We start from the raw sequence: 20474 nt of genomic DNA, 5'->3' as shown, positions 1-20474 counted from the left end.
TGACAGATACACCATGAAGTGTTGGCCCAAAATCTTCAAAATGCAAGAGGTGACAGCTGAACAGCCAAATGAGGGACTCACTGCTGATTTCACAAGTGAGAAATGTACTTAAGAAGCACCTCAGGTGCAATTTGCTTGTGGGACACCAAAACAATGGTTCTTCCTGGAAGGAATGGATGGCACTTGCCCTGGGAATACCTCCACGCTTTTGTTTCCTTGGCAAAAATAAATAGGAAAAGGAAAAAAAAACAAACGTCTTTTTATTTTATTTTCTCTTCTTGCTTTCCGAGAGCATTTTACACAGGTTTGGATCTTGGGAATAACTTGGAATCAGTAGAAAAAACTAACTCAACAGTTTTTGTCTTTACAATAGAAACCTTTCAGGAGTCAAAATGGAGACTAAAAAAATACATGCAAAACATATTCCTTTCAAAACACAACTGGAAACAAAGCACCAAACTACACAAATATGCAGAATGAAACAGCATTGAACACCACAGAAATTGTCTTCATAAAAGGTGTAAAAGTCACCTAATTCACTAGGCACTGTCACTTGGTTAAACAGAAGAGACAATAAAAAAATATTGTCCACAAACTTGCAATTTCAACTCAAAGGCTGTAGCTAGAAATTCCTCTATGTGTCATGCTTTAATAGCGACCTGAAAGACAAAAACCCAACAGTCAGACTTCAAGGATTGAGAGATTTCTGGCTAAATCCACTGCCTCTCCATCAGATCAGAGCCTGATGTCCTAGAGATAACCAAACTGCCAAACTCCAGTTTAACAGAGTTCTGGAGGAAGAAACAGCATCTCAGACTCAAAACAAGGGCTGTTATCTCACTTGGTTTTTCCTTAGTATTTGCTCTGTCCTCAAGGTTGCCAGTTGTTCGATAAAGCATTAAAAGAAGTGTGGCTCAATAAAACATCCACACCAAAGTCAATCTTAGTGGACACAGAAGCTCAAAAGAGGTTCAAAGAATGGGATATTTACTTTTGAGAGGTGAACTCTGTGACTGGCCAGGCCTAGTTAAGGCCAGGTTGGATGGGGCTTGGAGCAAGCTGGTCTATGGAAGGTGTTCCTGCTCATGGCAGGGATCAGCTTTAAGGTCCCTCCCAACCCATCCCAATCCCATCCCATAGTCCCTGAGTACTTACGAGGTGAGTAGGACCGGGACCTGGACCGGGATCTGTAGCCCCCTCGGCTGTAGTATGGGGATGGTGACCTCCTCCTGTGACAGGGTGACAAAACAATCCTTTTGTTAAAACCTGCACAGGGGAGTGCCAGCAGCTTGATGTGGGTAGCTCTAACCCCATCCTGCTCTCAGGAATGCACCTGGGAAAGCTAACAAGCATGGGAAACCTAATCAACACTTCCACTGGGTAACAAAGCAAAGATCTGAATTCTCTTTTTTGGTACCAGGTTTTGTTACCAGTTTTATTTTTGACTAACAACAAATACAAGCTCTTGCACTCCCAATCTGCTTTCATGTGAATTTAGTCTGAAGCCAGGAGCATCCCACATAAGTAGAGTAAGCCAAATCCACCTTCACTTCTGAATTACTTGTCCAAGGTGAAGATTTCCTTGACCTGCAGTCAGTGCTACAGCCAGGCACCCCCAAACCCCTCCAATCCAGGCACTCCCAAGTGTTTGCTTGCCTAGTTCCACTAATCCAGCACACACCTGTAAAACTGATCCCTGTCCTGAACAGCTCTCCAGCCTCCTCCGCCACCACCACCTCCTCCTCTGTGAAAACAAAAGCAGAATGACTTTTAGGAATTAAAAAAATAAACTAACAGTTCACTGTAAAAACCCTCCCATCATCAGAGTAAGAGAATGATGTAAAGATAAGACAATATTAAGTTTCTACCCTGGATGATGCTGAATTACTTCATTTAACATTGATTTTTAAGCACTTATCTACTCAAGAAAAACCCTTTTATTTGTTATTTTCAAGTAGCAAGATCGACTCACTATCCTGAGGAAAAATACTGATTCCAAGGTGGAAGCAAGGAAAACCCTCCCATCCTGACATTTTAACACTTTAGAGTCACATTTAAACAAGAACTGTGATGTAACTTCTTACAGACAACAGAAACAATACTTTATATCATTAATACTGAGTGACTGAACTGGAATCTCCTTAGGTTCAGATCAGCAAAGCTTTACCAGGAAACTAAATGAAGTTTAAAATCTTCTCCAGTTGTTTTCAGGGAATTGTTTTTTTGGTTTTTTTTTTAAGGTTATTCTCTGATTTACAGGCACTTTTTCAGGTAAAATTAAGCCTCCCGCAGCAACAAGGAGAAACTGAAGTTTTAACAGGACAATTCCCATCTGACACTGAATTCCCCTTAAGGCCTCATTTTCACAGAGGGCACGGAATGCAAAGGAATTGTTACCAATGGAATTTTTAGGGTGGGGTATGCAATGCTCCACTGCATCTTGAACAATTCCAACTTTTCCTTCCTCAGGGAAGCACTCACAACATTGTAACACTTCTCTGTCCCTCAACCAACCCACATCTGCAGGGGGGGGAAGTTGCAGACCATGACATTTTTCAAGCAGCCACACAAGTAATTTGTGGCTCCATATTTATTCACAGACTCCCAGAATGGTTTGGGTTGGATGGGACCTTAAACACCACCCAGGGCCACCCCTGCCACAGGCAGGGATAGCTCCCACTGGAGCAGGTCACTCTCACTGGCTTTCCCCTGACCCTATCATAACTTCTGGTAACATCCACAAACCCTGTCAGAAGAAAAGGCAACACTTAAGCACTGAAGACTTCTGCAACTGCAGGAAGGTGTGGTAGTGCAAACAGAAGAAATCAACTCTTATCTTTGTGTTCAACTTAGGTGTCCCAGAAATGATGAGGATTTTGCAGGGGACAAGGATTTTGCTGCAAAATGCAGAAAACCAATTTCTCTATCACCAAAACCAACTGCACCCCAGTCATGACTACAGACACATCCAACCTGACAAGGAGTGTTAAAAAAACCTCTTAATGCAGATGTACAATATACAACACATTCCAACACCCAATTCCTCATTTTTGACAACATTTGAGGTGCCATAATTATGAGCAGGGGATGCTGGGGGCCACTGAAACTTCTCACTTTTTATCTACTACACTGTGCTCAAAATTTAAGTTAACACTCTAATACCAACTCGAATATTAATCTGCACCATTTCAGTGGTAACAGATGAACCAACTAAAGATTCCAAAATGAAAATACAAAGAACACACTTTATTTTTCAAAACAGTGCAGATTCAGAAAACCTTTTGGACTAAGCCAGGCCACAGGTTAAACACCATCAAGTATTACTCAATCCAACCAATTTGATTTGTACTGAGCAGTCATTTTGGTGAAGATTCCAGAACGACAGCAAGTGCAGAAACATTCTGGAATAGTTATGTAGGATGAACTGCCTACTGCCTGCACAGGCAGGTGAGAAAGCAGCAAAATATTCCAGAGATGCCCACCTGTATGATCTGCTGTAATAGTCACGGTCATCGTAGCCTCTGTCATAGCCTCTGTCATAGTAATCTCGCCGCCGTGAGCTGCCACTGCAAGGAGTGAAGGAAATTGCATTTGATAAGATACAAAACAGTAACTTTTGCAGTCTGGTAAATTCACACTATTTAACTAGATTATGTTATTGCTTTCCCATCCTTACAGTTGGAAGACTAAGAGCACTCCTGTTTTTCCACCAGTGCAAGTGGGAACAGAACTACTTAAATAATTGCTCTTTAAATGCTTGAACTTTCAGTTATTTTCCTCAGCCTTTTGGTTTCACAGGCACATGAGAAATTCCATTCTGAGGCAAGTCTTCATTCACTTTTAATTCTAAAAAAATCTCCTGTTCAATCATTTTTCTGACTACACAATCAGAAACCTGTAGTGTCAACACAACATCACTATAACCACCAGTAAGCTCAAGGTCTTAGGAAATGAACGGGGAAATGTCCTGGGAAAAGAATTTACACTGTTGGCAACTGGAAGTCAAAAGTGCAATATGCGAACAGCAAACTGCTAATCCCAAATGTTAACTGAGCCACTGACCAGTATTTGTTCTTTCACTCTTGAAAACCTGAGCTTGCAAAAGACATGAATATTTGAAGGTACAGAGAAAAATGACTTAATTCAGAAATTGTCAAAACATCTTCCTGTTGGCGCATGCATTACTACTGATGCTCACGTGTGGTGTTTTCAGTGTACAGCACAGCAGCCATAAACAAGGAAACACAACCTGTGCATTGATGTGTGATCCCAAGAAACCTGCAAAACCACCAGGATCAAGTCTCTCAGAGGAGAAACAGGAGCTTTTACACAACAGTGAATACCACCCTATACTGGTCTGGGGGGAAAAAAATCCAACCAAAAACACAGACAAAACTTACTAAGTGGGTCTTCCCATATAGATTCCAGGGGTAGGTGTGTGAGGTCTTTTTGTTATGGAGAAGTCTACCCGGATCCTTCTTCCATCCAGCTCCATTCCATTGGCACGTTCTTTTGCCTAAGGAGGGACAGAAGAACATTAGCTGTAGGTATGAACTTTAGCAACATGAATTTCTAACCACTGCTGAGTGTTAATGGCTCGGTTTGGAGGCAGGTTTGAGTGTCACATTTTACAGGGAATGTACTGTGTAAGACACTCCAGGGCAGCTGGACTTAAGTGCCAAGAAACACTGAAACTGTAACTTCTGTGGCAATAAAACCCTGAAAGGAACATCACCGAGCAATTGTTTCAGTGACTCTGACATGATTAAGAGCAATCTTTGAATACGCTGATGTAGGGAGATGTAACTACTCCACACAACATACAACAATTGCAGGTTGAAACACCACCACTAAGGTATTAAAATGTATCCTCTGAACTACCATAATCTTGAATACAGTATCAGAGTCATAAATAAAAAGTAAAAAGCCTAAACAAATTGCATTTTGGGTTGTTTTTTTTTTTGTCTGCCAAATTGTAGGATCTACACATCAAGCTCCAACCCAACATGGAAACCTCCATGGCACATGTGGAAAAGAATGGAGACTTTCTGGAGTGGAGTTTATGCAGAATATAAACCTTGCTCCAGCCAATAAAGGGCAACTCTACAATGACTGGCACAAGTGTAGGATTCTCTACTGGGCAATTACAGACTTCCCAATTCACTCTGCAGCACTTTCAAGCCCGCATTCCACAACTGTGAGAATTCCAAGTATATTTCAGGCTGTGAGTTTCCCCTGTGAAGGACACACACCCCAGGGGCTCAGAGAACACAGCCCACACTGTGCACCCAACCTACTTCCTTGGCGTCCTCGACGTTCTCGAAGTAGACGAAGGCGAAGCCGCGGGAGCGCCGCGACTGCTGATCGTACACGATGGACACGTCGGCAATGGGGCCGTACTTGGAGAAAACCTCCCGCAGGTCTCGTTCTGTAGTGTACAGACTCAGCCCAAACACTCCCAGACAACAGTTTGGATCAGGATTTGCCTAAAGGGAGGGATGCAGATATTACAATGGGTTTATTTGCGGTGCAATGTACTTCTCAAGCGGTGAATGGCAGGGTTTAAAGATGAACAACAACAAAGGTGGGGCTGAGATTTGGGCCCCCTGCTAAGAGACAGTAATAAATGAAAGCTACAGGAACAGCAGCCTTTCAGAAAAGCCCTCTGTGTTTCTGAGGGCCCAGAGGCTGGTGCCAGGATGCAGCCAGGACTGACACGTACCCTGTTCCCAATGTGCCGCCTGCGGGTAGACATGGGGGAATGGCTGTGGCTGTGCCGCCGCCGGTAGTCCCGGCTGTACGACCTGCTTCTGGATCTCCTGTGCGAGCGGGAACGGGAGCGGGACCTGGTGTAGTGTCTGCGGGAACTCCTCCTTGACCTAGACCTGAGGGCAACAACACAAAGGTACACTGTTGGGCTTGTTGGGCTGTTTAACATTTCAAAAGTCTATCAGGTAGTCACAAAAAGCTCAAATAATTGTTTTCCAAAATCCTGCAGTACCACATACCTCGGCTATAATCCATTTGCTCACTACTCTCAAGGACTGTGTGCTAAATCTTTGCTATCAGATTACTGCAGATGCTCTCAGGGCATTCTTTCTGCAGTCCAGGAACTTGCACTTGCTCAGTCAGCTGTTCCTTCAACAAAGCTACCTGTGTGTGACATGCTACTGCTTACAATATTCAGTGTTTAGGTAAAAACAAGTGGGGTGGCTTTCTTTTCCCATATATCAGACAAAGCATATTTACTGTTCCCTTTTAACACAAAGCATGCATCACTAAGGGAGGCACTCTGTTAGTGCTGCCTTGGGTGACACTGAGAAGCAAATGCCCCTGAAACACAGCTGAACACAATCTGAAAAAAATCAAACCTGAGCTGGTTTGTTTACCTGCTGGTATTTCAGCAGTTATTTAGCACTGCTTGCTCATGAATATTTACATGTTCACACTCTTAAGTGCATTTATGAGAAGGTGCAACTGCTCCTTAATTCTTTTTCTCCAAAAATATTTTCTTACATCGTGAGTTTTGTGGACATGAGGGTCTGACTGAAACTCTTCAATTCCTTCTCATAAAGCCTCAGCCTTCCCAACACAGCTGATCCTAGAGAAGCAGGGCACTCTCAGGGGCTACATCTGATCTTGGTCTGCTGATGGCTGCACTGAATAACCTGCATTCTACACCACTCTAAAGAAAAGCCCCTGCAAGGCTAAGAGCAATAAACTGTAACAGTTAATGGATCATGGATCTGAACTTGCTGATTTTCAGGCTCTTTCAAGTCTTAAAATGCCCCCTTCCTGTAATTCCACAGCAGCACCACTCCACTGGCACGAGGAAAGTTCACAACTGTTTTTACTCCTGAGCATTTAACAGCTTCTTCCAGGATTTCTCACCAAGGGTCACAGCCAAACTGTTCAATATTATCTCCTCAAAAAACACTTCCAATCTCATCAGGAATGAGCCAGGGAAGCTCAATATAACATGAATATTCACGTACAGGAGAAATTAATTCAACATGTCCCATTACAGCACTTTTCACTACGTATTTATAAAGAAAACATTATTTTTGGCAATAAAATTAAAAAAAAAAAAAAAAAGAGAGAGAACTTCCCCAAAGCTGGGAAAACAGCAAAAAAAAGAGAGAAATTATAATAACAAAAAAAGAAGCTCCACACATGCACACAGCCACATTTCAGCCACTGACACAGGAAAAAAACCAAAAAACTAAGGCAAACACAGAACTGGTATTTCAGATACCAAAATGGTATCAGCCAAAGATAGGAGCTACAAACTCCAACAAAAGAAGATTTTAAAATCAAGTATATCCACACCCAAACTGATAAAAACACCAGGACACAGGTTGGTTCCCAAATCAAAGTTTAATTTATAAAGCTGGTAACTCAAAAATACATTTGCAACAGAAACTACCAAGAAATATAGAAGTTATCACAGGGTTATTTCTCTGGGGGAAGCCAGAGTTCAATGATCTGCACGTGACCACATCCCAACGTGTGACAGCACTGAACAGAGATTAAAGTATGTTGTTTCTAAATATGTGCCTCGACACAATTCTGTCCAAATCTACTAATCAACACTAACTCTGGCATGTCATTCCATTCTTTCCAGCTATAGGCATCTTCAAGACAGCTGTTAAATGCTCAGGAAGCCATGCTAGTTATAAACTTCTACTTATTGGTCATCAAAAAATAGGAAACCAGTTAACAGAGTATTATCTAAACACTGTCAAGATTTGCCAAGTCTCTCATAAATTCTATACCTTATCTTGCTTCTTCAGAATTGTGTACCATTTTTACTCAACACTGTGGTTATTCTGATAGTGGGAAATGTTTCAAGGAATATGGAATCCCTGGAGTCATATGGATTTAGGAGAACATGCTGGGAAGGTGTCCTGACTTCATTGTTTTAATGTTAAAAGGCTCCCCAAAGGTGTTTTGCAGCCTCCCTCTCTCGAGGTTTTCAAACCCCAATTGGATAAAGCCCTGATAAAGACAGCAGGGTCTGAGCCCAGAGCTGAGTGTTCTGAGCAAGAGCTGGGGCTGGGCCCTTCCTGAGCTGCCCCTCACTGCTGGCACTCCCACGGGTCACTCCAATTCCACACTCAGTGATGGTACTACTCTAACAAGTATTTAATTATTTTATTTGACACATTTCTTCTTACACTACAAGGACTGCCAGGTGCATGATATGACACTTCTGACTGAGCCTGAATTAAACAAAAAACCTCATTCTTCTGCAGTCAAAGCATCCCAACTACCTTCTCACAAAAGCCTTTCTGTTTCACCTTGCAAGATTTAACACACTATTTGATAGTGTTTCCAACTGTGGGTGAGTGCTGACAGCATAGCATCTTCCTCCAGCCTGCCCCCAGGCTTTGGCAATTCATTGCTTGTTCACACAAAAAGTGTGCTGTGAACAGCTCACCTGAAAACCACACTGCTGAAACCTCACTTTTTTTAGCCTGAATGCCTACAAATTAGTAGAGAAATTACCAACACATTAATTTCTGTAGTCAGCAGCCAACTATCTACTCCTCTAAGAGGAATTCTGAGCCTGCACCCAGCTTGTCTGGCAGGTGAGTATCAGGGGAGGGAATACAGTGCAATAGGCACATGGATGTGTGTGCTGCCACCTAACAAATACAATAAGCAAGCTCTCCACAGCTTTTCTGGAGAGCTTACAGAGCTAATATTCAAAGCTTCCTACCCTGCCAATTTTCTACTTAAATCAATGTATTCAAAATGTCAGACTGTGAAATTGACATTTATCTCTACTGCTTCTTTTCACTACTCCAGGAACATCACTGCTTCCGGTGAGGAAACATAATACACAAATATGGATTAAAGTGGGAAATCTGCTGATGTACCAAACAGAAAAACTAAGACCTAGAGTCCTCAGACACAAGTCAATATTCCAAGAGATAAAAGGCAGGCACTTCCAAAGTGTATCAGCAAGGATACAAACTTACACAGCTGATTTAACTGTTGGAAGAAGCAGCAAAAATATCTGAATTTATATAATTTGGCTTTCCCAATCCTAAAACCACACACATCCTTTTGTATTCCACATCCACAGAAAATCCACTAACTGTGGCAACAGCGCTGGCTAAGCTGGGCCACATCTGACTTGTGAGGAGGAGGAGGAAGAGGTAAAAGAAGCAAACTCACCTGGATTCAGACCTGGATCTAGATTTTGACCTGGAGCGCCTGGAATCCTCCTTAGAGCGAGATCTTGCAGGGGTGTGCCTCCCCGACTTGCCAGACCCATGAGCACTTCCGCTTCTGGAAGCAGAACGGGATTCCTGCACGCAGATATTGAAAGCCTAATTTGTACACAATTCCTTGTTCACCTAGGGGCTGTAAACAAGCTCCAGTGAAATAAATGGTAAATATTCATAGCTATGTGTCCGGGCAGTCGGCATTAGCACTGCCTAGATTTTTTTTTTTAAAGGAGTTTTTTTTTTTTTTTTTTTCCCTGGTAGACACTTCTTTACCCTGCATGTACTTTTGCTATTAAACAGATAATGCATGCATGTTTAGCAAAATATACAGGGACACATAAACAGACTAGTAATTACTTAGCGTAGTGCTTTCAGATTCCAGATTACTTCTTATCTTAACTTCATTTTTATTCCTTTTCTTCATTCTTCCGTTTCAAATTCTGACTTCTTTCATCTTCCCCACTTCACACAAATTGCTCAATATTCTACAAGTGGGACTTCTGGTCTGATAATTAGCATGCATTCACTTTCTTTTTTTTCAAATTTCAGCTTCACTTATTCCTGAGCTTCAAATAATTCTCATTTATAAAACTTGTCAAATGGCGACTTCCGCATTTTCCTTCTTCAACATTAACCTTAATAGAAAAAGAACAGGATGAAGAATATTTAAGAACTCCAGGATAAAATCTAGTGCCAAAACTGAAACTAGAAAAAAAAAAGTGTTGTGGACTTTTACTATAAATGCAGTTCAAGGATTGAATCTACCAAAGCCCTACAATTTTATCAACAGATTCAGTCAACTCAGTTTAACTTAGCCCTAAGTAGCTGAATTTGCTATTTATTCCTGTATTTAATAGCAAGTGCAATTGGATCAACTGAGTACCTACTAAGGAATTGCAGCACCAGGAAACTCAAAATAATTTGCACTATCAGCCACACACTGAGACAAAATCACCAAGGAGTGACTCCAGTGAGGTCCTGCTGCCACGGACAGATGTGCTTTTGAATGCAGAAAGCACAGCTGGTCCTTCCACGAAACCCAAGGATTGGAATTTTGGGCCCCTCCTGCAGATTGGCAGCCCTGGTGTGAAGGTTTAGGAGCACACACCCCCAGCTGCCTGCACAAGTGGGGTTACATGTGCAGGCATCGTGTTTCCACAGAAATCTGAATTTCCCACTGACCAGAACTGCTCTGGAGTAACACCCCAGCTGCTCTGTTATTTACTGGCAATCTCCCCTGGCAGTGACATGCCCTAATTAGCAGTTCCAACTTAGGTGTTTTTATTTTTAAATCAGTGTAATGCTTGGCTTCAGTCATATGCTTTAAACAGCTGAATACACTAGGAGAAAGTATTCTTCATCTCAAAGTATTAGAGAAAATTCAAAATTCAGCATAATTATACTTCCTTCTAAAAACAAACCTAAATTTAGTGTAAATTCTGATGAAGAAAGCTCACTAATGACACTGGATACCAGATTTTTCCTCAAAAATCCCACTTTATCTTTCTAACATCTCTTAAACCTGAACACTAACTTTATGGGAAACCTGTACTAAGCATTCAGAATTTCATTTGCCAACCTGAAATTAAATCATGCTTCAACCATTTCCCCACAACTTCAACCAAATGTTACCTGTTAACAATTCCCTACCATACAGGGAAAAGAAACACGAGGTACAGGATAAAGCAGGTTTGCAATTAAACCCAAGAGCAACAGAAATAGGACAAAGCTGGCCAAGTATTCTTCATACAGATGTTTAAGGTTTGGTTGTAAACTACAGTTTCCCCATGTCCTAACACTGCAAAGAGCAGGGGGAATATTAAGGAGCAAAATAAGTTACATTAACTAACTTAACCTAAATCCATTACTATCTTCCAAAGAAAACACTCCACAGAGATGAGTTCTGAGTTAATATATTAATTTTGCCTAAGAAGTTTTAGCTCTTTAACAAAGTCAGACAAAGCAAGATTGAATGAGGACTAAAACACAAATTTTCACCTGAGGAAGAATACTTAAATTAAAGATAATCTGAGCTAAACAGAAGGAGCTGTGTCCAAATATAGGTGGTCAGAGACAAGAAAGGAAAGGAGAAATGCAGGATCAGAGGGAAGCAGCTGGCAGGATTGTGCCCAAAAACCGACCCCAAACCCTTTTTCAGAGCTTTTAGAAGTCAAAAAGCTTTGAAGAAATAAGCAGAGAACAGTAAGTCTTCATAGATTTGGTACATTTTTAAGGCAATCTTTGCTGTATTATGGTAAGGTTGATGTGGAATCTAGACTGAGGAGCTGAGCAGAAGCTTGGGAAGGAAAAGTCCTGAAGCCAACTACCTACCTAAACCAAAACTAAACAGCTGGCCCATTTTCATTCTCCTCCTCTGCATTTCACATTTCCCAGTCTTTAAATATCCATTTTTTTCCCCAGATCATCCTTCAATCCACCACACTTCACAGGATTATGGCACTTCTTTATTCCAGCCTTAAAGGAATTCTAACCCCCAAAATACCAAGTTGCCCCTTTTCCACCCCAAGCCCCAGGAAATCTTCTCTATCCAAAATTCCATGAACCTGTGCCTGCAGCACTGCAAATTTATTTTACACCCTTGAGGGTTCACATCACCCACTCCCACACCTCCTTTCTCCCATCTGGTTTTGTTGTTCTTTGTTCTTTCACTCTGTGAATTTTAAGTCACCAAAAAATGCCTGAGTGTGCTCCTGGCATGACATGGGGAAGAGGGAGGAAACAACTTTCTTTACCTTGCCTATATTCCAGCACTGTTGGTCAGCAGATCCAGACTGGTATTCACTAAATAATGATCATTTTGCCCTTCTAACCTTAAGTTAGTAAAGTGTGAACTTAACCTCCCTCCCCAGATCCCTTGAACAGTTATCAACAGTTCTTCCCCTACATCAGGCACTTCTGGAATTCATGTGGAAGCCCTGAAATCCAGGCTTGTGGATTCCAAATGGTTCTTTGCAGACCTTGAGCAGATTCAAACCAAGTGCCAGGATGATTTTAACAGCTGTAAGCACACTCACAAAGAGCATTACAGCCATGTATTCTGAGCAGGGAATGTCCCAAAGCAGGATTATTTGGGGGGGCAGAGGTAGGAAAGGTTTCCATGGACAGAAGCAGCTGGAAAGCAGGTGATGGCCACAGTTCTTTGCACTTCTGAGATTCAGGCTTTCCCCACAGGAATGGAAGTTACAGTATTTCAGTAAGTAATGGAAGATACAGAGGAATAAAAGTATTAAGGTTTTATAATGATATATTCATATGAAGTTATGTATTTCCACTTGTTTTCCTAAGGAAAGGTGCAGCCTCACATGCCATTATCAGATCTGCAGCCTCTTTGTGCAAGGTGTCACTGTGCTGACTCTACATTCCCCAACCTCTCCATTATGGAAGCTGCCTCTCTTCCTCTGAGGGACACGAGGTCACTGCTGGGGATTGTCTCACCACCCCTTCCCACAGGTTTCCAAACTCCACACAGAAAGAACACACTGGGTTTTGACAAACCAGGCCACAGCTTCCTCCCATCACCTCTGCCACTGGCCCTGTGGGCTCCTGCAGCACCTCAAACTGGAAATTAATCCATCAGCAAAACCCAAATTATCCTCTGACAGGTTTGGGCACTGAATGAACTCCCCAAGAGGCCCCATCAAGTGCCAGCTGGTGAGGGAGGAACACAGGGAATGTGTGTTCTGGAGCAGGACCATCCATCCACACACATCCCTTTGGTGGCACTGAGTGCTCAGCTCATCTCTAACCCCAAACTGCTTCCTCAGACCTCCTTCTCACACCATGTAGCATTAAAAATCACTCCTCTTTCAAAGTACATGTATTAAATACCTTACAAGTAATCTGTAAATCGAGCTTTTATACATTAAAACAAACAAACAAAACCCCCCACCCTCACCTGTACCTTGAACAGCTTCTGACCACATACCAAGCCACGGCTATCATAACTAACTAATTCACAAGGGAGGATTCATTCATTTGGCTTTTACTTCATCTTTTTCAAACCCCTCCATGCCTGAATCTCATGTGCTTCAGTGAGGACAATTTCAATGAAAATTGAAATAGCATTACAGCATAACAACAACATCTCAAGTATATTCCCGTATTTAAATACTGGAAGCATTTTGTAATATTATTGTTTATGCAGTCAAAAAGTTTCTAGAGTTCAGCCCACAGAATTCAAGTGGGGATTTTTACTACTTCTCTTCCCCTCCTCTCCTTTTTTAAAAAATGCCATAATCCAGTGCAAATTAGTGCTGCTGCTTAAACAAGTCCCATTCCTGGCAAATGCACCTGGAATTTCTTCATCCCAAAAGCTGCCATGAGGACTCAATCAAGTCAGGCCTGCAAACCAAAGCAGCTGGAAATGGAGTAAAACAAGATCCAGCTGAGTGAATTCCCAGATCTGACTGACTGAAGGAACACCACAATGGAAGAGAGCAGGAGCACAATTCCTGCTGGCAGCCTGTACCTGGGACAGTTTAAAACAGCTGCAATCATATTCCAAACTATTTATCCAAACACTTAAATCCACTCTGCAGAGACTCCAGCTTGGAAAAGCACAAAAGCCATTGACTCAGTAAAACATAAGCCTTAAGTAAGCAAAAAAAACCCCATAAATAACACAGGCAGGAGCAGAAGGAAAACTAATCCCTGCTCCAGTCTGGAACAGCAGGTGTGTAGCTCTATGGTTTCACTTTCACAAATAAACGTCAATTTCAAACAACTTACCAATTTAAAAGTCACAGAAGTTCAGACATAATTCATTTTAGGCACTGGCAAAGACTGCCTGCAAATGCTTTAATACACCTTTTAAATTAAAAATATAAAAACGCAGCAGACAACAATTCCAGCCCCAGTACTCTGCACGATTGTGTTTTACACAAAGAGACTTTGCCATAGCAGCTTTATTATTTCCACACTTTCTGACTGAAAACACAATGCAAGTTATCCTGGCAAACTTTATTAAGGCTAATTTGGCTTCCAGTCCGACCTGCACAACAATTAAAGCATCTTTATAAAAAGGAACACACAAATAATTCAACCCTGAGTAAAAAACACCCCCTCACTAAAAAATTCAGAGTGAATGAAATGAAAACACTGGCGCTGGCCCGAGTCTATTCCTTAATCCCTGTTTTTCCCCATTCATTCCCATTTTTAGCCCCCTGGAGAACAATTTTTTTTTTTTTTTTCATTTTACCTACCTTGAAGTAGAAACACTCAGATATTACAGCTTCTTGCAGAGGATTAATAACATAAAACCATATTCTAAGAAAGACATTGCTCAGAATTACTACGTTCTCTACTGTTTCTTGCCCCCTCCAGTTTAAAACTTAGGAACTTATCACCTCCACAACTCCCTCCGATGCTGCAGCAAAATATTCGAATTATGCTAAAAAAAAATTCCCAGAACACAATACTGACCCTAATTAAAGACATCAAAGGCAAACAAAGCTGATCCAGTAAACAAAAAGGAAGTACAGATGTGCATCACAAATCTAAAACTTAGCAAGTGACCTACTTCGACATTAATAAAAACTCATGGGGACAGGGAGATCTTTCCGAAACTATGAGCCTTGACAGATATCTCTGCAGGTTTCACAAAGCCAAGGGGTTGTCTCCGATCATCGAGTTTAAATTAGAGAGCCCGAGACACCTGGACGCCAGCCCGTGGAGAGAATTATTGTACAGGGGAGAGGGAGGGAAGAGCGGTCTAAATCACAGAGCAACTCGAGAATGGCTAGCGAGGCGGCTCTGGAGAGAGGAGAATAGCAGGATTCTCCTTGCGCAGGGGTGGGATAGAGGACGAGGAGCCCCTGAGGGCTCGGGGCCGCCATTTTGTCCCTCCCGGGCGCGCGCGGTCCCGGCCCAAGATGGCGCCGGGCGCCTCACGCGGGGAGCGGCCCCTCCGCCATGGGCCACCTCACCCGCCTCTCCGCTCCCGCGGCGGCTCCGCCACCCGCGAAAAGGGACACGGGGGAACGCGGGGGCGCCGGCGCCACCCGAAGGCGATGGTGGGGTGTGTGGGGACAGGAGGGAAGCGGGGGGGGGCCCGGCCGCGCAGCGCGCTCGGGCTCCGTGTATTACCCGCTCGCCGTAGTTTTGCTCCCCGCTGTCGCTCATCGTCCCGTCCCGCCGCTCACGCCGCCGCCGCCCGAACCGGACACGACCGTCCCCGGCGACAGCGCCGTCCGCGCGGGAAGTGACGAGACCGCGGGGCGGCGCGCGCGCTCGGCAGGACACGCCCCCTCAGGGAGACATCCCTGAGCCGGAGGCCACGCCCACGCGCCAGAGCCACGCCCACACGGCACCGCCTCCAACCTTAGCCACGCCTCCGAGGTTGCGCGCCTTCAGGACAGGCCACGCCCCTGCCCTGAGGCCGCCCGTGAGGCGAAACCACGCCCACACGTGGCCACACCCCCTACAAAACCCCACCCACTCAGCCCTCACCGCCCTACGCGCGATGGCCACGCCCCTCAGACTGAGGCCACGCCCCGTGACGTCACAAGAGGGTTCCGCCCTCCCCTCAGGTGAGGCCCCTCCCCGCCCCCCCAGGTGAGGTCACGTCCCTCTCCCTCCCCAGGCCGCAGAAACAGTTTAAAAATGGGATCGCGATGGTTTGTTGTTTTTTTTTTTTTTTTTGCGTGTTTTTTGAGTGTTAAGGCATCAGAGCACGTGGGGAGGGAAGAGCGGGATATATCCTAGGCACCCACTCGAGGGCAGCAGAGCGTCGCTGAAATGGCGGGGCATTGTTTCTCCACACAACATGTGCAGCGAGGAGTGTTACGAACTCCTCCATTGTATCTGTTTAATGTCACCAGCAGCATCAGTAGAGCCCCAGCAGCCCCAAAGGGCCAGGACAGTGCAGGGATTGCAGAGAGGACCACCCAGATTTAAAACACACAGCCGTGGTTTAACCAAAGTATCACATTCTTCAGTGCTTTTCAAACCAAAACGCACAAGGGTTGGAGTTGGGAGACAGGAGGAGACATTGCATCTGCTCAGCTCATCCCAGTGAGTCCCAGAATTGTCTAGTTTGGAAGGGATCTTAAAACTCATCCATTTCCACCCCAGCCATGGGCAGGGACACCTTCTGCTATCCCAGCTTGTTCCAAGCCCTGTCCAACCTGGCCTGGAACAGTTCCAGGGATGAGGCAACCACAACTCCCTGTGCCAGGGCCTCCCCACCATTACAGAGAACATTTTTTCCCTAATATCTAATCTAAACCAACTATTTTTTCTAGTTGAAAGTGCATGTTTTATTCCACAAGCTGCTGCTGCAGGACATAATCCTACTCCAGAAATGCTTCTGTAGCCATCTGACATCCCAGCAGTGGCTATTTTTCTTCACTGAAAGGCATTTCCCGTGCAGTGAGGGCTGGAATGCCCTGCCTGCCCCATGGTGCAGTTAACAAGCAGCAAGGCAGAGACCTGAACAGGTCAGTGCCTCTTCTAAGTGGGATTTTTGGCCACTGGGATTTATTGCTGTCACCATTCTCCACACAGATCGAAGAAGTGGCAGCAGCTGAAAATGAGGGGAGAGCAGGCTGGAGGCAAAGTGAAAGGGAAGAGAGCAAATTGCTGATGGCTTCGTGGTGCATTCACAGGTGATGATTACAGAGACACCCAGGGGAAACCCCAGCTCCATTTCCATCACCCCTGACACTCCTGAGAAGAGACAAGCCAGAGGTTGCTTGGCTGCTTTCCCTCTCCCTGCCAGTCCTAGAACACAAAGTGAATTTATCAGCTAAAGAGAAAGGTGAGCAGTATTTTCACAGCTTTTGCTGATTTAAAAATACCACAGTTTTTGGGGTTTTTTTAATGCCAGTGGCTTCATCTCAATGTATTGCTTGTGTTACAGCACAGTTACTGACACATTGATCCTGAGCTGGAAGGACTCAAATCCTGGCCCTGCACAGACACCCCAATAATCTCACCCTGTGCCTGAGAGCATTATCCAAAAGTTCCTGGAGTTCTGGCAGCCTTGGGGATGTGCCCATTCCCTGGGGAGGCTGCTCAGTGCCCAGACACCCTCTGGAGGAAGAATCTTTTTGTGATATCCAACCTAAACCCCACTGACACAGCTTCAGCTGTTCCCTGGGTCCTGTCTGTGATCAAGGAGAGCAGAGATTGGACCTGCAGCCTCTGATAAGCTCTGGCCTCAGCCTCCTCCAGGATGAAGAGACCAAGTGACCTCAGCTCCTCCTGCCTTTCTTTCAGCAAGTTTAATGGACATTTGTTTTTCCATTTGTTTTTGGTCTCTATTTAAAAATCTAAGCAGTACTCAACCTGTAAACCCCAAAACTTCCTACAACCCTCATCGCAGGGCAAGGCATTGACCACCTTTCTTCCCCTTCACCAGTGGGACAAGAAGACACAAGCAGGGATAAATCATCTAGAATTTCCTAGGAATTAGGGCCTCTTCCCTGTCCCAGTGGTGGCAGACACCCCAATGCTCCCAAAAATACTCTGAGCAGGAGAAAGAAACAGCTGATCTGAGTGTGCTTTGATCCTTTCCTTCATTTGAATGTGGGTAACCAGGAGTTAGGGAAGCCTCCCTGCCTTTGGGGAACACCTGAGCCCTCTGTGCCTGGCCTCTGCAGCAGGGACACAGATGTGTGAGATGATCCCAAGGAGATTATCTCCCTGCTCCCAGCAGTGCCCAGACAGGGAGCCTTTTGTGCAGGGAGTGCAGCTGGATTGAAAAGATATTTTTCTGTTTGCTTAGGCCACTTCCAGCTTGTATTGCAATGTCAATTTGGAGTTGGGGGCCTCCTGGCCATGATCTCCACAGACATATTCCTGCCAGAGTTTGTAAAACATCTTTTGCAGTTCAATTAACAGTCCCAACTGTGCCTTGGACACTGCTTCCTACAGCATTCTCCCTGAGAAACTGGCTGCTCATGGCTTCCATGGCATACTCTTTGCTGGGCAAAAACCTGGCTGATGGCTGGGGCTGTCCCTCTGTGCTGGGACCTGTGAGGCACCTCCAGAGCTGGGAAAGGGGCTCAGCCTGGAGAAAAGGAGGCTCAGGGGGAATCTTCTGGCTCTGCACAACTCCCTGACAGGAGGGGACATCTGGGGGGGGTCAGACTCTGCTCCAGGGAACAGGGACAGGAGGAGAAGAAACAGCCTCAGGATTAGGGTTGAAATGCTAAAATAAGGAGCAAGCTCCACTGTGCCCAGTGCTTGTAGATAGAGTTGTTATCAGTTCCTTTTGCCAGTAACACACATCCTGTGAATACATTTACATGGGAATTGGGATCCTGCTGACTTGCAAATCAAAGTAGAATATGATGTTTCTTTATGCAGAGTGTGTGATGCTGTGAGATGCACAGGAAAGAGCCTGAAGGGATCAGGATGATATCAAGTCCCTCCCTTATAAAGAGACCAAAAAACATGGGAAAAGAGCAGAACTTTAGAGTCAAGGTGGGCCAGGAGGCTCCCTCTTGCCTTCCTGCTTCTGAGGATTTAGTGAAGGGAGCCCAGAGTGGGAGCTGTAGGGAATTAAAAAGGGATCTGGAGAAGGCCACAAAGAAGCACAGGGAGCTGAACCAGCACTTTTCTCCACCCAGATCTACCAAGGACAATGCTGCTTTGCAGCCAAGTTGTTTCACCTCTTAATCCTGTTCCTTCCTTACATCCCCCCTTAGGAGGTCAATGTCATGCAAGAACAAAGATTAAATGACGATTAAGAACATTTAAGTGAAGATTAAAGATTAGGAACAAATACTGAGTGGAAAGTCATGAGTAGAAAACGTTTGTGGCTCAGAGCTGCTGTAACAGCTCCCAGAACAGCAATTTCCCTCTATCCAGTTATGTGTAATCCCCAAAATTTTTCCCAAGTGGAGAAGACTGGCTTGTGCCTACACTGTTGAGATGTTTGGGCTGCTCTGACTATATCCTGGTAGAAACATTCCAGCTGCTCCTCAGCTTAGCAAACACTGAAGTACATCCTTAGGTCTTGCTAATCTGTGCTGTGATCAAACTTTGATGTTAATTTTTTCAGTTTTTTAACATATAACCAACCAAAGGAAAAAAACAAAACAAAACAACAAACCAAACATAAACACAAAAGTGGGAATTACTTAAATTTCTGATTCCAAGTGTATCTTGGAAGTTTCACAAATCCACTTGCACAGTTTCTTTTCAGGATCGATAGAATGAGTCACCTGCTATATTTGCCATGTTTACCTTGTGAAAGGCAAACAGGGATGCTCACCTGGGGGGGTTGTGGCATTTACCTACTGAATTGCAGGCTGAAAAAGCCACACTTCTGGAAGTTATGGAAAGGAGTTTGTTTTTTCCAGCAGCACATGTGTGCAGCTGCAGAGCCAGCCTGGCAGCTCCTGCTCTCCTTCACCTCTCTTCCCCCAAACCACCCACACAGCACATGGACACACTTCCAGAGCACCAGGAACTACAGCAGGGAGTGAGCCAGCTTGGGAATCATTAGTGAATGTTGGTGGCTCTGCTGCCAAGGGGGATGGACCAGGCTCTCATACAGCTTTTCCCTGGAGTGTGTGTGGCACCTTTTCCATGTGAGCTCCCACTGCCATCCCTTCCTGGCTCTGTGCTGCCCAGAACTCTGCCATGCCCAGCAGCTGTGCAGCTCTTTGCTGCAAGGGGATCACAGAAACCATCCTGCTAGGAATAAACTTTATCCTCAAGTGCCAGCTCACCTTCCTGCTGAAAGAGAAGAGGGAAGTGTGCAGAACAGATCAGAATCATTTAGATTGGATAAATCAAATCTATCCATAAATCTTACACTGCTGAGTCCACAGCTTGTTCTCTGGGAACAGAATCTGACCCTTAGCTGGCTGTCCCCTTCTGTCAGGGAGTTGTGCAGAGCCACAAGGTTCCCCCTGAGCCTCCTTTTCTCCAGGCTCAGCCCCTTTCCCAGCTCCCTCAGCCTCTCCTGGTGCTCCAGCCCCTTCCTCAGCTCTGTTCCCTTCTCTGGGCACACTCCAGCCCCTCAATGCTCACTCTATGCAGTTGGCTGTGATTTCCCTTCACTGTGGATGTCTGCCTTGGGAATTCTTATTTGTTGGGTGAGACAGATCTTGTCTGTTGGGAAATTCCTCCTCCTGGTCAGGCCACTGGAGCTGTGCAGTGCCCCAGGTGGCTTGAGGTGTGGCTGTGGTGCCTGTTCAGCTGCTTTCTGGTGATACAGGGCTAGTGCTGGTGTGCTCACAGGAGACAACAGAGGATTTGGAAATC

General features: G+C 44.6%; 1 protein-coding gene across 3 annotated transcripts; it reads right to left on the bottom strand.

Moving 5' to 3' along the window:
- Positions 1-244: 244 nt before the first annotated feature.
- TRA2B (transformer 2 beta homolog) lies at positions 245-15500 on the bottom strand. Of its 3 annotated transcripts, XM_079315386.1 has the most exons (10): positions 15342-15492; positions 9594-9871; positions 9184-9317; positions 5723-5885; positions 5298-5486; positions 4401-4516; positions 3483-3566; positions 1682-1744; positions 1156-1229; positions 245-659 (listed from the first exon to the last, which is right to left on the bottom strand). In XM_079315386.1, the coding sequence occupies exons 4-10, from the start codon at positions 5753-5755 to the stop codon at positions 649-651; spliced, it is 570 nt and encodes a 189-aa protein (XP_079171512.1). In that variant the 5' UTR covers positions 5756-5885; positions 9184-9317; positions 9594-9871; positions 15342-15492; the 3' UTR covers positions 245-648. The 3 variants fall into 3 exon arrangements, with proteins under 3 accessions (XP_079171512.1, XP_079171511.1, XP_079171513.1); XM_079315385.1 differs by lacking the exon at positions 9594-9871 and having other exon boundaries at positions 15342-15500; XM_079315387.1 differs by lacking the exons at positions 9184-9317; positions 9594-9871 and having other exon boundaries at positions 15342-15478.
- Positions 15501-20474: the final 4974 nt, after the last annotated feature.

This window comes from Erithacus rubecula (genome assembly GCF_903797595.1).
Source record: "Erithacus rubecula genome assembly, chromosome: 11".
NCBI classification, from domain to species: domain Eukaryota; kingdom Metazoa; phylum Chordata; class Aves; order Passeriformes; family Muscicapidae; genus Erithacus; species Erithacus rubecula.
Note: the sequence above shows the minus strand (reverse complement) of the source record. Positions and strands in the feature narration are given on the sequence as shown.